This window comes from Dryobates pubescens, chromosome 16, assembly GCF_014839835.1.
Source record: "Dryobates pubescens isolate bDryPub1 chromosome 16, bDryPub1.pri, whole genome shotgun sequence".
In the NCBI taxonomy this organism is placed as follows: domain Eukaryota; kingdom Metazoa; phylum Chordata; class Aves; order Piciformes; family Picidae; genus Dryobates; species Dryobates pubescens.
Window position 1 is genome coordinate 11353518 of NC_071627.1, and position 16545 is coordinate 11370062.

At 38.5% G+C, this 16545-nt stretch overlaps 1 protein-coding gene across 1 annotated transcript in view; it reads left to right on the top strand.

The window, feature by feature from the left end:
- DOCK2 (dedicator of cytokinesis 2) overlaps window positions 1-16545 on the top strand; it is a 170075-nt gene that overhangs the window by 129214 nt on the left and 24316 nt on the right. Inside the window, exons 31-35 of the mRNA XM_009899183.2 lie at window positions 1570-1670; window positions 1780-1838; window positions 2979-3127; window positions 11594-11679; window positions 15743-15899. Of these exons, the coding sequence (XP_009897485.2) occupies window positions 1570-1670; window positions 1780-1838; window positions 2979-3127; window positions 11594-11679; window positions 15743-15899 (552 nt within the window). The remainder of the gene's footprint in view (window positions 1-1569; window positions 1671-1779; window positions 1839-2978; window positions 3128-11593; window positions 11680-15742; window positions 15900-16545) is intronic.

The window sequence follows — 16545 nt, forward strand, 5'->3', positions numbered from 1 at the left end:
TCTCAAGGGATTGAAAACTCTAAATTGATCAAATGAATCTTTTACAATATTTGATAAGGTGGGGAAAATAGGACTTCTAGTTTATAAATCACATCTATCCTGAGGAAAAAGACTCTGAATTAGTGAGTACTATTAGTATACTGCCAAAAATTAGATGTGGGCATAATTTAAGTGTTTCTATTAAGGGGAAAAAAGCTGCTGCCTTACAAATGCTGATACTCAAATATTTTTAATAAGGCTGTGATTGGTTTGGGTGAATTAGAGAAACTTTGAATGGTGTAATACGGAGCAGATTAATAACTGTCTCCAGCCAAATGCTGCTTGAGCCTGTGCGCCTGCACCAGGGATAACTGTGCTCTCTGCACTGTAAATACTCAAAGACAGAAAGAGCCCTCCTAAGGGCTTTTGAATAAGCAAGTCTGCTAAGGAGAGCTTTATAGCTGGGCCTTGAAGGGAGGAATAAATTAAATGCAGGATCTTCTTCACATTATAGAGGACGTTTGAGACCCTTATTTATTATAGGAAATGTCTGTATTTTTGTGAGAGTTTTTGTGTGTTGCTATCTATTTTTCTTGGGTATTTATGCACAGGAGAATTTTCCAAATTATGAATGGCAGAAGTCACTGAAGATTTTGATGAAACACTGTTTTTCAAGGTCATTTAGTGTGGAATCTCAGTCTGGGGTTGTATTTCACTATATGAAATTAAGAGCGCACTGATAGTGATATCTCTTTTATTTGCATCCTTTAAATTACCACTGAGTACATTTCCCATTGCCTCTCTGCTGTCTTGCTGATACCTACCACATGTATTTTTAGATGCAGCTATGTTTTTAAATAAGAATCTCAAGCCATTGCTGACTATTTAGAAGCTTCTGAAAAGAGTATTTACCTCTTTGCATTTGTGTTGCCTGGTGAAACTTCCCTTTCTCCCTTTCCACCTCTACCATGTGAGAGAAGTGCCTCATTTTGATTGTCTGGAGAACAAGTAATTTGCTTTCAGAGATGAAGGGTTTTGTACTGGAAATGCAAGTGTTTTTCTTCTAGTTCAAATACTATTAGTAGTTATTTAAGGATGCATTCTGTCCCCGCTTCATGTACAGATCTCTTAACAAAATATACTGGAATTTCACACAAATTATTGTTGAATTAGACTCCAAAGAGAAGACAGTGGCTGCCTTTTGAAGTATTTCTCAAATGCAGTGCAATTATGTTGGCTGCCTTTAGCTCCAAGTTGTTAAGATTTGCTGGCATGGAATGTATTTCACTGGCCCTGCCATGCTTCATGGTTTAATGTTGTTAGCTAATGAATCTCGTCTGAATCCTTTTTTTAGCAATATTTATTTAGCTGCTGTGTTATTAAGAGAAAATGTGTATTAGTGGTTATTAAAATTCATCTTTCTTGCCATTTGCTAATTGCATAATACTAATGATGTACATCTTTGCATAATATCAAAATCTCATATTGCTTGCATTGTTTGGTTTCATAAATTATTCAGCATTATGCATAGCTTAATATTATTCCTGCTCTTCTCAAAACTATTGTAATTTCCTTCTATTCAATTTACAGCTGTGGAACAACTATTTTCATTTGGCTGTGGCTTTCATTACCCAGGACTCGCTGCAGCTCGAAAACTTTTCCCATGCAAAATACAACAAAATCCAGAGCAAGTAAGCAAGAATGTATACTTTGGATTATGTCTTCAATTTTGTAGTGACATCATGATAAAGATAATGATAAAAATGTTTCTCATTAATCATCACCTTTTTTATTTTCTAGATATGGAGATATGAGACAATTAATTGGCTTTGCAATCCGTGACATGTGGTACAAACTTGGTGAGTACGCAAATGAACTTAATTGCAACTGAATCCATAGGGGATTGCTTGTTTCATTGAAAAAACATCTGACACGAAGTGCTTTTGTCAATATTTCTGCTGTTTAAGCTTGAAATATGTTTTCACTCCTGTGTGTCCAGCAAGACTAGGGAAGTGATTCTACCCTTGTACTCAGCACTGGTGAGTCTGCAACTTGAGTACTGGGTTCAATTTTGGGCATTGCAGCCAGCCATTTCTCTACTGAAAGAGTGGTCAAGCATTGGAACAGGCTGCCTAAGGGGGTGGTGGAGTGACCATCCCTGGAGGCATGGAAAAAATAGGTGGATGTAGCACTTCAGGACATGGTTTAATGGACGTGGCAATGTTTGGTTTATAATTGAACTTGCTGACCTTTCTCTACCTTAACAATTCTGTGATTCTGTTAGGCTTGGAATTGACATGTGATAATGCTTGATTACAGCCTATTTTGTGTTTCTTAGAGAATTCAGAAATCAGAAGTTTTCAGAACCTTTATTTGCTGAAATTGAGAACCAGATACATTTTGCCTGAGAAGGTTATTGCTCTAGTCTGCGTTTACAGTTCCAGAAACTAGTTAGGCGCAACTTGGGAATCTGTTTAGATTAAAATTTAGATTTTTAAGAACTTGAGCCTTAGTTTCTCTGAGGCATGGGAGAAGAGATCCACATTCCTTTTTTAATTCCAGTGGGGGTTCTGTTACTTTTCCACAAATTCCAGAAAGACGTTGTTAAAATACTTTGTCTTTTGAAGGCCCTAGAAGGGTAAAGAGTAAAAAGTTATTCAGAAATTTATACTAGAATGGACTGTGCAATGTTATCACTGAAGGACAGCTCTTCAGCTTTGAGCATGGAATAACCATACAGTTTATTTCATACAGAAACAGACATACAGAATTAATCTGGACAGTGAGTGCATTGTATGCTTTCCTCTTCCATAGAATCTGCTGGTTTATTCATAAATAGAAGGCAGTCCAGCCCACATCCCTGTCACCCTGATGTACCATATTTGTGGCAAAGAAACGCTATCTCAAAATGGCAATGTATTTTTAAATGTTTTCCTCAAAAAAAAAAAAAAAAGTATTTTTTTGTCCCCTCAAATAGCCAATTTGCATTTTCATTTCAGGCCAGAATAAAATTTGCTTTATTCCGGGCATGGTTGGACCCATCTTGGAAATGACTCTTATTCCCGAAGTTGAACTACGGAAAGCCACAATCCCAATTTTCTTTGACATGATGCTGTGTGAATATCAAAGGACAGGAGAATTCAAAAAGGTAATTGAAACTACTTTGGGTGAAAATTCATTAGGGTGTCTTGTGGTCGGTTTATTTCTTGTGAATATTTATTGTATTATGCTTGATAAAACAATCAGAGAATCGATTAGGTTAGAAAAGACCTCAGAGATCATCAAGTTCAACCTATCACCCAACACCTCATGATTAACTAAGCCATGGCTCCAAGTGCCACATCCAAGTCTTTTTGAACACCTTCAGGGATGGTGACTCCACCACCTCCCTGGGCAGCACATCCCAGTGGCCAATTACTCTTTCTGGAAAGAACTTTCTTCTCACCTTGAGCCTAAACTTCCCCTGGCACAGCTTGAGACTGTGTCCTCTTGTTCTGGTGCTGGTTGCCCGCAATCCTGCTTATCTAACTAATTTTGACCCAGAGAAGGAGCAGAGGTTAGCATTATGAGATTCTCAAATGCAAAAGGTTTCCTTCTCTGTTATGAGGCTAAAATATGCATGGATTTCAGGGATTCAAAACAGAGTCTTGTCACAGACTTGGGTATTATTACACCAGGCTTCAAACAGCAAAGTGCTTCCAGCAGAACTGCCTCCCTTAAGCACATGCTAAAAAGAATTCCTGCGTATGTAGTATCTCTTCATTCTTACCATATTGTAATCAAGGCTCTGTGGTGGGAAGCATGGTCAACTCAGCCACATACTAGTATTAGATTATAACTATCTGAGGGGTGGGTAAGTGGAGGAGGCCAAGCTCTTTTGGGTGGTGCACAGTTAGTAAGCCAAGGAACAGGTACAAGCTGGAACACAGAAGATTTCACAGAATCATAGAATCATTTCAGCTCAACATGAGGAGAAACCTCTTTACCTCTTTGTGTAGGCTTTTATGTGCTCATGGAATGTAAAATGCAAAATACTAAGAAGAAAATGAAGAGCTCTTGTGCAAGTGAGCGCAGGCTTTCCAGGGTCATTTAGTTGGACTCAAATAAAACTTTAGCTGCAATGACAGCAATCAGGAACTGGCTCAGGGAAGTTGCAGAATCTTTATAAAATTCTTCAAAATGTCACTGAAAAAGTTTCCAAGCAACAAAAAAAAGATAGAGAAGTCAATCCTTAGTTAATTAGCTGGCAAAATTGAATGAGCTCTAGGGGCCTTTTCTTGTCTAAATTTTTCATGATACCCCTTCCTCCTGCCAGTAATTATTGATAAGCCAAACATTCCCATTTTAAATATAGAAAGTCTGCCAGAAGTAGCAGCAAATGGTTAATTATGTATCATCAGATTTCTCAGGATATGCAAAGTTTTCTAAATATTATTGTGACAAAAATAAACACAGTGAATCATTGACTTCCCTAAAATGTTTTTTACACTAATTTTCACTAGGAAAGGAAGTTTTAAATATTTTTGATTGATGGGATAGAAGTAGGAATGGTGGGACAGGACTTCTGGGAATGTAACCTGAATCTCCTGCCACTGCATGTTGTGTCTACCTGGGCAGTGAGTTTGCATCTATTTCTGTCTGTTCCATTCTCTGCAGGCTCCTTGGACAGGGACTGGCCTTACTCTGTGTTTTCATGCTGCCTGTCATAGGAAATTTTAAATTGGAGATTCGGGCTTTGTAGTTCCACAAATAATTAATTCAGAACAGTTTGGATAATGCTAAGTGGCAAGACAAAAGTCAGAACTTTAGGCTTTCACAGGAAAGTCAGTATCAGTATCTCACTCGTGTACCCAGCTAAGTGTAGTACATGAAATCATGTGGGACATTTCTGTGTCAAGTAAGTGTGGAACAAACAAGCAGATGGAATTTCCATTTTGGTCTGTATTCCACAGTGCAAAGCTTTTGGTTCAAGGCCAAGATTAAAACCCACTTTGCTACTGTGCATCTGTTCTCTCTGTGTCCTAATAGTCCTGTATTTGCCTTCTTAAAAAATATTTTCCTTTTCTTGGCTTATACCTCATCTCCTGGGACAGATGCACAGATCTGTGCCGACCAAAAATCCTGAAAACTCATCAGTCATACTGACCGATTAACAGAAACAACAGCTTAGGAGCCTGGAAGATGCCAGACCCTTAAATCACTTCTTATGCTAATATAAAAAAGTTTCCGTTTATATTTTTTTTGGTGCTGAGGAGCAAGAACATTTGTTTTATTGCACCTTCAAAGTAGGAGGTAACTTTTATGAGGTGGCACTAAAGCTGTTTCATAACTGAGCAGCGGAGTCTCCTTGAGTCCTAAAGTTCTGCTTTAGAAATTGAGATTATTTACTGGCCAAGAATTGTGGGTTTTTTTTTCTCTCCTGTGGATCATATAATTAAGACAAATTTCTCAAACATGCATCTGTAAGGTTGGCAATTAGGGTGAGTTTTTAAAACTAAATGTGCTTGGTTTATATTTTTATTACTTAAAATCATTACCATCTTAATTAGAAATGGTCAAGGAATTAATATGAATGAAAAAGTATTTGATACACAACCATTTAAACTCTAGTTTTTGCTATTGAACCATAGTGTAAAAAACTTGTGAATAACAACATATTCTTTCAAGACTGCTTTAGGCACTCAGGAGCCTAGGCTGGCATTCAGTTAATACCCAGTTTTGCTGAGCTTTAACCATAAAGAATTTATTCATAATCTAAATTATGTTATGTGAGAGAGAATTGAGGCACAGAGGTATATTTACTAGTTGAGTCTGTTACGGCACTGGAACTAGAGAATGTCTGGTACCTGCCTCATGATTTAATAAACTTTGCCAAAAAGACTGATTCCGTTAACTTGCTGTGGAACTGTGCTGAGACATCAGCATTGCAGTGGCCCATTCTCTGTGGACATGCATATTACGTTGCTGCTAGCTCAGGAGGCTCTGCCCTGCTTTATACATACAATACACGTGCAGTAAGGGTTAAAGTTATTTTAATTTATCAAGCAGAAATTTTATTTAGCTATTTCTAGGAAATCAACAAATCCCAGAGGAAACAAACAAAATTCCACCTGTAGTTATCTCAAGAATTGGTTTACTGGAGTGGAGTATATATGCAGGTGTACAGCACAGTAAGGCGTTTTCCTCAAGATCCTTTTACTTTGCACATGTAACTCCCGTTCACCCAGAAGGAATGTTATATGACTTTGTAATTTTAACTATAATTGAAGATGCAGGGAGGGGACCATTAATATCTACTAATTTTAGACATGAAGGCTCTGTCTGCCATTAGCTCAGAGAGACAAGAATTTGGAGAGGCAATTTATCCAATTTATATGCAGTGTCTGTGGATGGAATTAGTCCTGCAAATTATCCCCATCCCCTTCTGCTTCAGATATGAAAGGAGGCTAGTTACCTGTGTGTTGGACACATGATGTTTCCCACACATTTTTCCTTGAAAAATCAGGTTGTGTATTTCATCAAGACTTCCCAAGAAAGATACATCATCAAGCAACCTATTGCTGTTTGTTCTGACTGATAATTTCCGGCCAAAAGCTAGAAAAGGCTTACTGAAAAGAAAAGAAAAAATCACCAGGAAACAACCCAAACTTAAAACCCCCAGAGATTAGCTCTTTGCAGAGTAAATGAAAATATCGTTGAAATAAACATGGATTGGAGTTATGTTAAGGATTTAACTTGGCTTAGGAAAGATTAATTCAACTGTGTTTAGTTGTGTTCAAATAATTCGTTCTGTTTGTGTTTGGTGTTTCCAATTTAGCGTCTCTCAGTGGTTTCGCCAACTGCTGAGGGCCATCTGCGGAAGTCTATATTTGCTTTGCTTCCTGTCTGCTGTTAGGCTGTATCAGAATATAGTGCTGATTGACAGTGTGTTCTTGAGGTTATTTGCAGGGATAGAGGATGGATGTTTAGAATAGTCCTGTGTCTTCCTGAGCTGACAGCTTTAGAAGGTTACTAAATGAGTAACCATTGGTGTGCACAGCAAGCTCCTCTGGCAGGTGGGATTTAGAATTGCTGTAAATACACTTGTATCTTACACTCAGTTCTTGCAACTTCATTATGTGTAAGGATTTCAGAAAGATGTGAGATCATCCCACTAGCAGAAACCAAGTTCGTGTGTCTTGGTACTTCAGGCACACCCATATAGAAGTAATGGAGACGTTTTGTTGTTTTGTATTGAATTGTGTTGAGGGATGTGGAAGTTTCTTGCATCTATTACACAGAGTGGCAGGAGGTTTTAAAGCCAAATTGGTGCTGATGACAATTAGGAACAATATTTAAGTTGGAGGAGAAATACCCTTTCCACAACATTAAAACTTTATTTTGTATTTCTGCCAGCTTTTTTATTTATTTTGGTTTAAGGAAATATGCTTAGGAAGATTTTTGTTGTTGTTGAGATTCAGTATCTGTGAAATTATTACCTCTTAGAGAAGTAATCAATTCTTTACCTGCTGAATAAGTCCTAGGAAGGATTTAGGAGGTGGATGAATTTAGCTGGTGCTTGATTTGCACTATATTCACAGGTTTCTGTCTTACTGCAGCAAGTCCACAGATCAACTCTAGAAAATGACTGGTTTGGATGTTTTTGCTTAACATTGCCCTTGTCCTGAAACTGCTGTGTACCTATATTACCCACTTAGTAACGCACATACAGACAGTAATACACACACTACTTACACAGATAAATTAATCTGGAACCCTTTAAACTTCTGCACCAACCAGAATAAGTTTTATTTTCCTGTTTCTCTGTGTATCAATGATATCTCTTTTCCCTCAACTGTTGGTAGAGTATATACTGTTCCGCTGGCAAATTTTAATTTGTGTTCCAGTTACCAAGAAGGAGCTAATACTAGAGCAGCAAAACTTGCAAGTAACAGGAAAAAAATTGTTCTGGATCCTTACAAACCAAAATTCTTTGTGGCCTGTAAAGAAAAATGAAGACTCCCTCTATTTGACACCCCTATGGAAAAAACCAAACAACCCCCTTCCCCTCCCCCCCCCCCCCCCCCCCCCAAATATAATAAAGAAGTAGTATTAATGTAATAGTCATTTCCCTCTGCTCAAATCAGAAAATGGGACTACATTTTCTACTGAACAATTTATAGTTTCTCTGAGAACTTTATGGGAAGTAGTTCTTAAACAGAGACTCTGAGATCTGTAGTCATTAAGCATTTTGAGGAGCACTGAGAGCCTAGTCAGTACACCACAGAGATAAAACACTTACTGCCAATTTCTGTTGAAATATGATATGACTACATGCTGCTCAGTTCTGCTGGAGTTAATCCTATCCTGCTACTAATGTTTCTTATATGCATACTACATGGGCTTGCAGATTCACATTCAGTACTGACTTTTTATACACAGGCATCTCACTGATCATATCTAGCAATGTATTTTCTCAGCGATCCAGGCAGCAGAATATTTTAAGTGGTTTATGTCCATGCAAAACAGTGCTCTTCAGTTTTAAATGAACATTGCTTTCCTACTCAGTCATCTTAAAACACACTATACCTGGTGCTGAGCTGTTGAAGTCACCCGTCTGTGCCACTGTAGTGTGTGCACAATGTGTGGCCAACTTCAGAGAGCATACCCAAATCAAGGGTTTGCCCAGGCTTTCAGCAGTGCTAAAAGACTATGAATCAAGCTGAAGAATATTGGAATGCTTTTATAAATTCCAGGGGTTTCACCTAACAAGCCAAAAAGAGATGTCAAAGAATGAGGAATCAAAGAACATTGTAAGGCAAGAGGCTTAGAAGCAAAGAAGGTAGTGAGGAAAGGCTGAGCACAGAACAAGGTCAAACAGCCTTAGGTAACCAGCCCATGAAGAGTATTCCCATTGTAGTTAGAGCTGGAGACTGGTTAATAGAAGAGCTACTCTGCCTTGCAGGGGGTTTCCACTACTGCTGTGCTTTATATTTGTGCTGGTTGTGCTGCAGATGTAAAACCATACCTGCTTCTTCATAGCATAATGCTTGAAGCTTGGGAAAAGTTATGCTAATGGACTGGCTGCTTGTGAATATTTTTGAAAATAAACATGTTAAAACCTGCAGTATTTTAATATTAATATTTATTTTTACTGAGATTATAAAGATGAAATACTTTCTGCCATCAATATTTTTATATGACAGTAAGTTTCATTATCTTCTGTTTCCCAAGGCTCATCTAGCAGGCTATTTTCAAACACTTTATTTTTTGAACACTTTTATTTCAGATCATGTCTGAAGGACAGCAGCAGGCTACCACACCCAGTGATTTGGTTCAAAATGCCTGGGTCTCCACCATCCAGTATTGATTGAGATACGTTTTCCTTGTAACCTTCTCCCAGTAAATTTCCAACTAACCTAAGTTGCTGGAAGCTTTGTTTTAATTTTCCACTGGTATTTTTTCATTTTATATTGAGGAAAAAAAAATCCACAAAACAGCAAACTCATCTTTCTTGTTTCTGTTAGGAGGATGATACACAAATAGAAACTGTTCAAGTACAGATTTTGAACGTGCAGTTTATAATTCTTTGAGGTGCTTGGGAGGAACCCAAAGAAACTGTAAGCACGTATTATAGTTTCCATGGTTTTAATTTCCTTGACTTGAAGGCAGTTAGCACAATACCTTGTTAAAGGCATTGCACAGTAATTACAAATTCTGTGTATAATGTATTGCAATGGCTTTGAAACAACAAAATACAATTGTATGGTTATATTGCAATAATGTAGTAACATTGGAAAGGTAACATAATGAAGTTATGGTTCCACAAAGTGTTACCTTAAAATGTAATGCAACCTCTACTTCCATTTCTTTAAGAGGTAATGGTATATTACTATGGCATATTGCTTAGAAATTCTCCTGAGATGTTGCCTGAGTTTATTATACTTTAAAGATGCCAGGCTACTGTCACTGACAATTTGCATGCATATTTGTAACAAGAGTTTTGCAGGTTAGCATTAGTATCCCAGATAACCTTTTCTTTACCTGTGTGACAGACTTGGAAAATAGGCTTTTTCTTTTTCTGAATCTTGTGAGATGTTTTTCCCTCACTGTCACTTCCTCAGAGCAAGGGTTCACAGGAGGTTCTTTAGGGATACCTAAGGAGTGAGTGAGACAAAATGACCCCTAAATGACTGAAAGATTGGCAATTTATTGATTACAAGTTAGTGCAGATCTTGCAGTAGTTCTTAAGGCAAGCAAGGTGATTACCTAGTGTGTGCCAGAGACAGAGAGAGAGAGGGTGAGAGAGAAGAGTGAAGGGAAAAGCAAGATGAAATCAGAGGTAAGAGGAGAACATTATCACCACTCCAGCTTCCAGCAACATCCCACATGGTTTATGTCTCTTGGCAGTGGTTCACCCTGACAGTGCATCGTGCTGCCTTTTAGTCCTGAATTCTTCATCATTCCCCACCCAGGGATGGTTGGCAGAGGTATTCCCAAAATGGGCTGGATCATGGCCACTTGTGTGATGCTGAAGGTACACAGGGCTCTGTGGTGGTCTCAAAGCAGCAGGCACCCCTTATCTTCTAGATGACTGCTGCTTCACCTTTGTTTGCACAAGCTCAGCTGTGAAGCAATGGCCTGAGCTGGGAAAGGTGAGGTGCAGACACCCAAGCAATGCTGAACTTCAGCACACTGTTCCAGGAGCAGCCTGTCACAGATGCTTGAATACAAAGAATGGGGAGCACAGAAGCATCTATGTGAGACAAACTTCTGTGATAGCAGAGAAACAGTTCATGCAGAACAAACTTCTTTGGGGATGTAGCTCCCACACAAGCTTAACTATGTAAAACTACCTGAAGTGTATGTGAGAGATTGTCAAAGGATGCAATAGGAACAGCAGGTAAACGTAAGTAACACTGTCAGATACCCTGCTTCAAGAGATTTGTTACAGGAATGACAGACCCTAGTAGCTGAGTTGAAGTTTCAAGGGTGACTCTGCAGATAGCTTACAGAAAATCACTGCATCTCTATGTTTGGGATAAAAGGAAGCACAGAATCTGCTTAGTGATAGAGAGATAGAGTGATCACAAGAGGAGAACAGTGGAGAAATATTAGAAATATTGACAGGTTTTCTCTCTTCGCATGCACACAGACTGAACAGATTCTTTTTCAATTCAGAGATGGGGAAAAGGTACATTTTTACCTTATGAACAGAGAAATAGGGTTGCTGATGGCTCCAAGTGAAGCAGTACCATAATTGCCACTCTTCCTTAGAGTCTAGGAAGTCATAACAAATAGGAATTAAACAAGGTGTTGCATACTGTGGGATTGTTTGTATTTTGTATGGGTGAAAGTGAGTCTACTTACTGTGAGAAGCTGTATTTCAAATTAGAGCTGTTCTATGAAAACCTGTAATACAAGTACTGTAAGGCTGTTTCCTCAAGTTATTTCATCAGTACTAAGGAACAGGTATCTGGAGATAGTCAGATGTGCATTATTCAACTGGGATATATTCAAGCATTTAACCCTTGGGAATATGTGATGTGAGTATACAAAGATATTATTTTGATTCCATACTGAAATGTGTTTAATCTCTGGATGTCTGCTCAGTGTTTGGGTTTCTTTTTATTAGTTTGAAAATGAAATCATTTTGAAGTTGGACCATGAGGTGGAAGGAGGACGAGGGGATGAACACTACATGCAGTTGTTTGAGTCCATGTGAGTAGTGCATAAGAATAAATGCCTTCAAGATGTGTTTTTGCCTTACTGTTCCTACTTCTCCAGTTGGTGACCTCACTTCAAAAATAGAGCTTTAGCATTTTTATTATTTGGTTTTTTTTTAATGCAGGTGCTGGAAAAAACACACTGTTTCATTAAACCAGGTTTGAATTGTATGTTTGCTTGTTGAAACTATTTTCCTGACTCTGCAAACTGAGAGCAATAAACTGTTTTTTTCAAGTCTTGTCTTCAAGTCTTAGGCTAGCTAAGCAGTGACACAGAGATGTCCAGACTGGCTCTTGGTATGGCCGACAGAGCCCCAAAAATGCAGTTTTCTAAATCACACTGCAGCAAAGCCTCTGCCACGGTTCCTGCCTGAACTGTCACTACAATTCATCGTCTCTAATACTGGGGATTCAGCTGACACAGTGGACATTTATTGCCGTGCTAAACTTTCCTTGCTGCTAGTCACTTTTTTTCCCAAATATCTATACTAAATCTTCCTTTCCTGAGCTTAAGCCAATTATTTCTTGTTTTACCCACAGGGGACATAAAGAATCATTTCTTCTGTTTCTCTTCTCAGCAGCTTTTAACAAATTTGAAAGTTACTGTCAAGTTTCATTTGGCCCTCTCTGTAGGGTAAACAACCCCAACATTTCAGTTTATCATATTAAATGTTTTGTGGGCATTCCTATAATGTCTACATCTATTTTGAAATGCTACATTACTCAGTATTCAAACCCAGACTTCATCAATGCAGAGAAAATCTTCCTTCAGATCATGTGGGACTCTTTGGAGTTTACTCTTTTTTTCTGAGCTGTGTGCCATCACTTCCTTGTCCTGTTTGCAGTTTACTCTTGCATTCAAATATTTTTCTAGAGATCTGGTACCTATCCAGTTAAACCCCATTTCTCAGTAGTGCAGTTGAAAAGTCTCATCAAACCCTGCTTCCTTGGGCATGTCTCTTTCTTTCCCCTTGATACTGTCCCATGTTCTATAAGACTTCAAAATTTTCACATTTCTAAAGAGATCATCTCATATTATCTTCAGATAATATTTTTTTGTTCCATCTCAGGAGTTGTTTAGTGATGCCTACAGAGGGGCAGTTGATGCAGAGGCTGGTCACCTGTCTCTGGTGACGTGTTCTCTCATTTGTTTGGTCCTTTTGTTTTGTTGGTTTTGTTTGTTTGTTTTCTACATCTGCACCTTTCAAATCAAGGATTTCAAGTCTCTGCCTCTAACTCTCTGTTCCAACTGGAGAGGGACATAGTTAAAATGGGCTCCAGATCCATTCATTTGGTCATATTTTCATTTCATTCCTGCACAGTTCTAGTTGCTATGTGATGGATATTTAGCAGATCTTGTGTGTTGATGCTCACCTCTGCAACCCACAGTGGCTGGCAGCTGGAAACTGGCCCGTGCCAAATAACCTAAAGAGATTCCGCACAGCTTAAGCACTGCCTTGCATTTGTCCATTGTTCTAAATGTCAGCATGTGCCATGGCAGGGTTGTGAGCTGTGCTAATGAATGTGGTCCTAGACAGCACCAAGGAAGAGCTGGGATAATAAACAGGGGAGAGGCTGTTCTCAGCAGGCAGAATAAACAAGGCAACTCTGCTTTGGGAAATGGAGGAGAGACTGGATGGATGAATACAAGTGGTGCTATGCCACTTGTCCTCAGGCTCAGAAAACAATTTCTGGCATGTTTTATTTACTAATACAGGCACAACAGAAAATAGTATTTGGAGGCATTCCAGTTCCCCATCATTGCAGCAGCCCATGTTATTTTCTTGAGCTTTATTGAAAATATCTTTTTTTAATTATTATTTTAAAACTTCTATTTTTAAAAAGCTCTGTTTAAAAATTCAAAGGTTTCTTGCTCCCTCCTGGGCAAAAGAAAAAAAATCTTCTTAAGTTGTATGGGTCCTTATTAGTGGGATTATTGTATCAATCTGAACAAGACAACTTTTAAAAATCTTCCCTCCTTCCCCTACCTTCCTTTCCACAAATATGATTTGATATGCTCCAGCCTTTTCTGTCAGCTGCCAACTCTTCAGGCTCTTTGGTATTTAACTTTCAATCTGCAATATGTTTAATGTCAGAAGCCATGCTTCAGTAATTTATTTAAATACTTCAGTTCTTATTCTTCAGACTAGTCAGGCAACAGCAATTAAAGCATTCTGGTTTCATCTGTTTGCCACTGTCTGTCACACCTCGTACAAGATAGATGTTCTTTCAGACACACATGTACACACTCACTCTTAGGAAAATTGCTTTATGCTGGAGCTGTGCAATCAAAGGAACATTAAGTGCTCTTCTCGTTTCAAGTGAAAACTTTGAGACTGGGCACTTTGCTGGGATCAAGATTCCAAGATTTTCTTGCCATTGAAATAGCTAGGCATATATATTTTTATATAAATATGGACTTTTGGAAGAAAGTTTAATAAAAGAGGTCAGAAATGAAGAAAAATATGCCACTGAAACTGCTCAGCCTAAGCACACAGCCCAGTTTCAGGGATAATTTTGCAGTTGCTAGGGTTTTTTGATTATTTCCCTGTGAGAATACATGCTGATTTTAATATGCTGTCAATAAAGTATGCCAAATATACATGGAATTCATGGTCTTTGTGGTGGGCCAACCTTGGCTGGATGCTAGGTGTCCACCAAGCTAGCTTATCACTCCCCTCTTTGTGAGGACTGTAGTGGTGGGAGAAAACAAGATGGGAAAGGATTCATAGGCCAAGGTAAAGGCAGTTTAATAAAGCAAAAACCACACATAGAAGCACACAACAAGCAAAAGGAAACTTCCCCCCAGCAGATGATGTCCAGCCACTTACCACGAAGCAGGGCTCTAGTACATGTGTTGGATGCTCTGGAAAACCAACACTGCAATAACAAATGCTCCTTCTTGTCCTTTCTCTTACCTTTTGTTGCTAAGCAGATGTCTTGCAGTATGGAATATCCCTGAGGCCAGTTAAACTGTCCTGGCTGTGTCCACTCCTAAGATCTTGCCCATCCTTGGCCTACTGGCCCTTGAGTTTGAGGATGATGTTGAAGAGACACCCTTGATGCTGTGGAGCACTGCTCAGCAGTAGCCAAAACACTGGTGTGTTATTAACACCTTTCTAGCTACCACACAGCACTACAGGGAAAATTAACTCCCTCTCAGCTAGATCCAGTGCATGCATCTCTATATGTATGTGAATTTATGGATATATATTTATATCTAAAATGCAGTTTGTCAGAGAGAATCCCAGTGGAAAAATGGGATGCTAAGTAGAGCAAACAAGCTCTTAAGCAAAGAAAGAAAATAATCCTCACTGAGATGCTGGTAATAATTTTGTAATGTTTAAGCAGTTAAGCTTTGAAAACAAGCTCAGATGGCAATGTGAATTATATACTCCTGAATCACTTCAGCACTCTATTGAAGCAGCACATGCTAGTATTTTTTTAATATGAGTTGCAATCTGATGATGATGCATAAAACTCACTTTGCTAGATTTTTATCAAAGGACAGCTAACTGCTTTTTTTGATCTAGAGAAAGTTTATTGGTTGGTTTTGCTTATTCCTCAAGGGCAAATTGATATACTGAGGTCATGTTAATGAATGTCCTTTTTCCTTTTTTTTTAACATAAAATTGTAGTTTATGTTCATTTCAGTTTTCTACTCACATGTAACTGTAGAAAGGGAAAGAAATAATTGTTGCATTTTATGTTGTGTGCAAGCAGAGAAAAAGAAGGGGTAGTGTTTATTGCTGCAGTGTGGCATTCCAGAGACCTGAGTTTGTTAAATCATGAATGCAGGTTGGTTTGTTCTGACGTTGAGGGTAAACCCTTGAATTTGAAGTAATTTTCAGACAGGAAAAGTAAACATTTAATTTTTCTCCTTTTGATTTATATCCCATCTCTCTTCTGGATATCTGAATCACCAATACACAAAAGAAATTTCTAGTGTTTTCTGCAGTCACTTTAGCCCTAGTTCAGTATTTACCTTCAGGCCCCGTTTTTCAGCTGATGGGTTGCTGATTGTCACAGTATTGTAAAAATGGTTCTTGTGTTTGCAGACTTACAGAGTGTGCATGTCAATATCCTGGCATTTTTAACATGGTTGAAAGTTTTGTCAGCCTAGTTAAAGGCCTCTTGGAGAAACTGCTGGATTACCGAACTGTGATGAATGATGAGAGCAAGGACAATCGCATGAGCTGCACCGTGAACTTACTGGTACGTTTTCCCTTGTAATGCTTTATGAGAACAGGGAAGGGATTTAGAATCCATTTACTAAAGATGAAGCTCAGGTCAACAATGCTCAGGAGTTATTTAAACTCTGAGGCAAGAGATTTTTATATCTGTTTGCATGAATATATTGGATAAACATGAAAGCAGAACCCACATGGTCCATTGGTTTTGCTTGTGAGTTTTATCCACTTCAGTTCTGTGGGTACATAAAGAAGTCTGCTGCTCATATACCTTTACCTTTTGACAGGCTTAACATAACAGTGGGTTTTAGCAGAGACAAGTTTTGCATGAGGAACTAACCCACTTGCTGCTCTAGCAAGTCAACAATTATGGGTGTTAAAAACTGCAGTAGGAGCCTCCAAGATACACTGCAATAAGGTGCCAAGATTTCAGTCTCTGATCTGGTTCTGTGCCACCCGGTCTTTGCTTCTATTCGTGTTTAGCAATGAGGATATTTCATACAGAGGTTCCTCCAGCAGAAAATTCCTCTAAATTGAAGAGGAGCCTTCATCAGCTTTAAAGACTGGAAAGAGAATGTGGTTCACAAGTAGTTCACTAACTTATTTTTGTTCCTCAGAAGTTGCTGCGCAGTGTGGTATCAATTTCTGCAGGTCTTCCAGGAGACAATTTG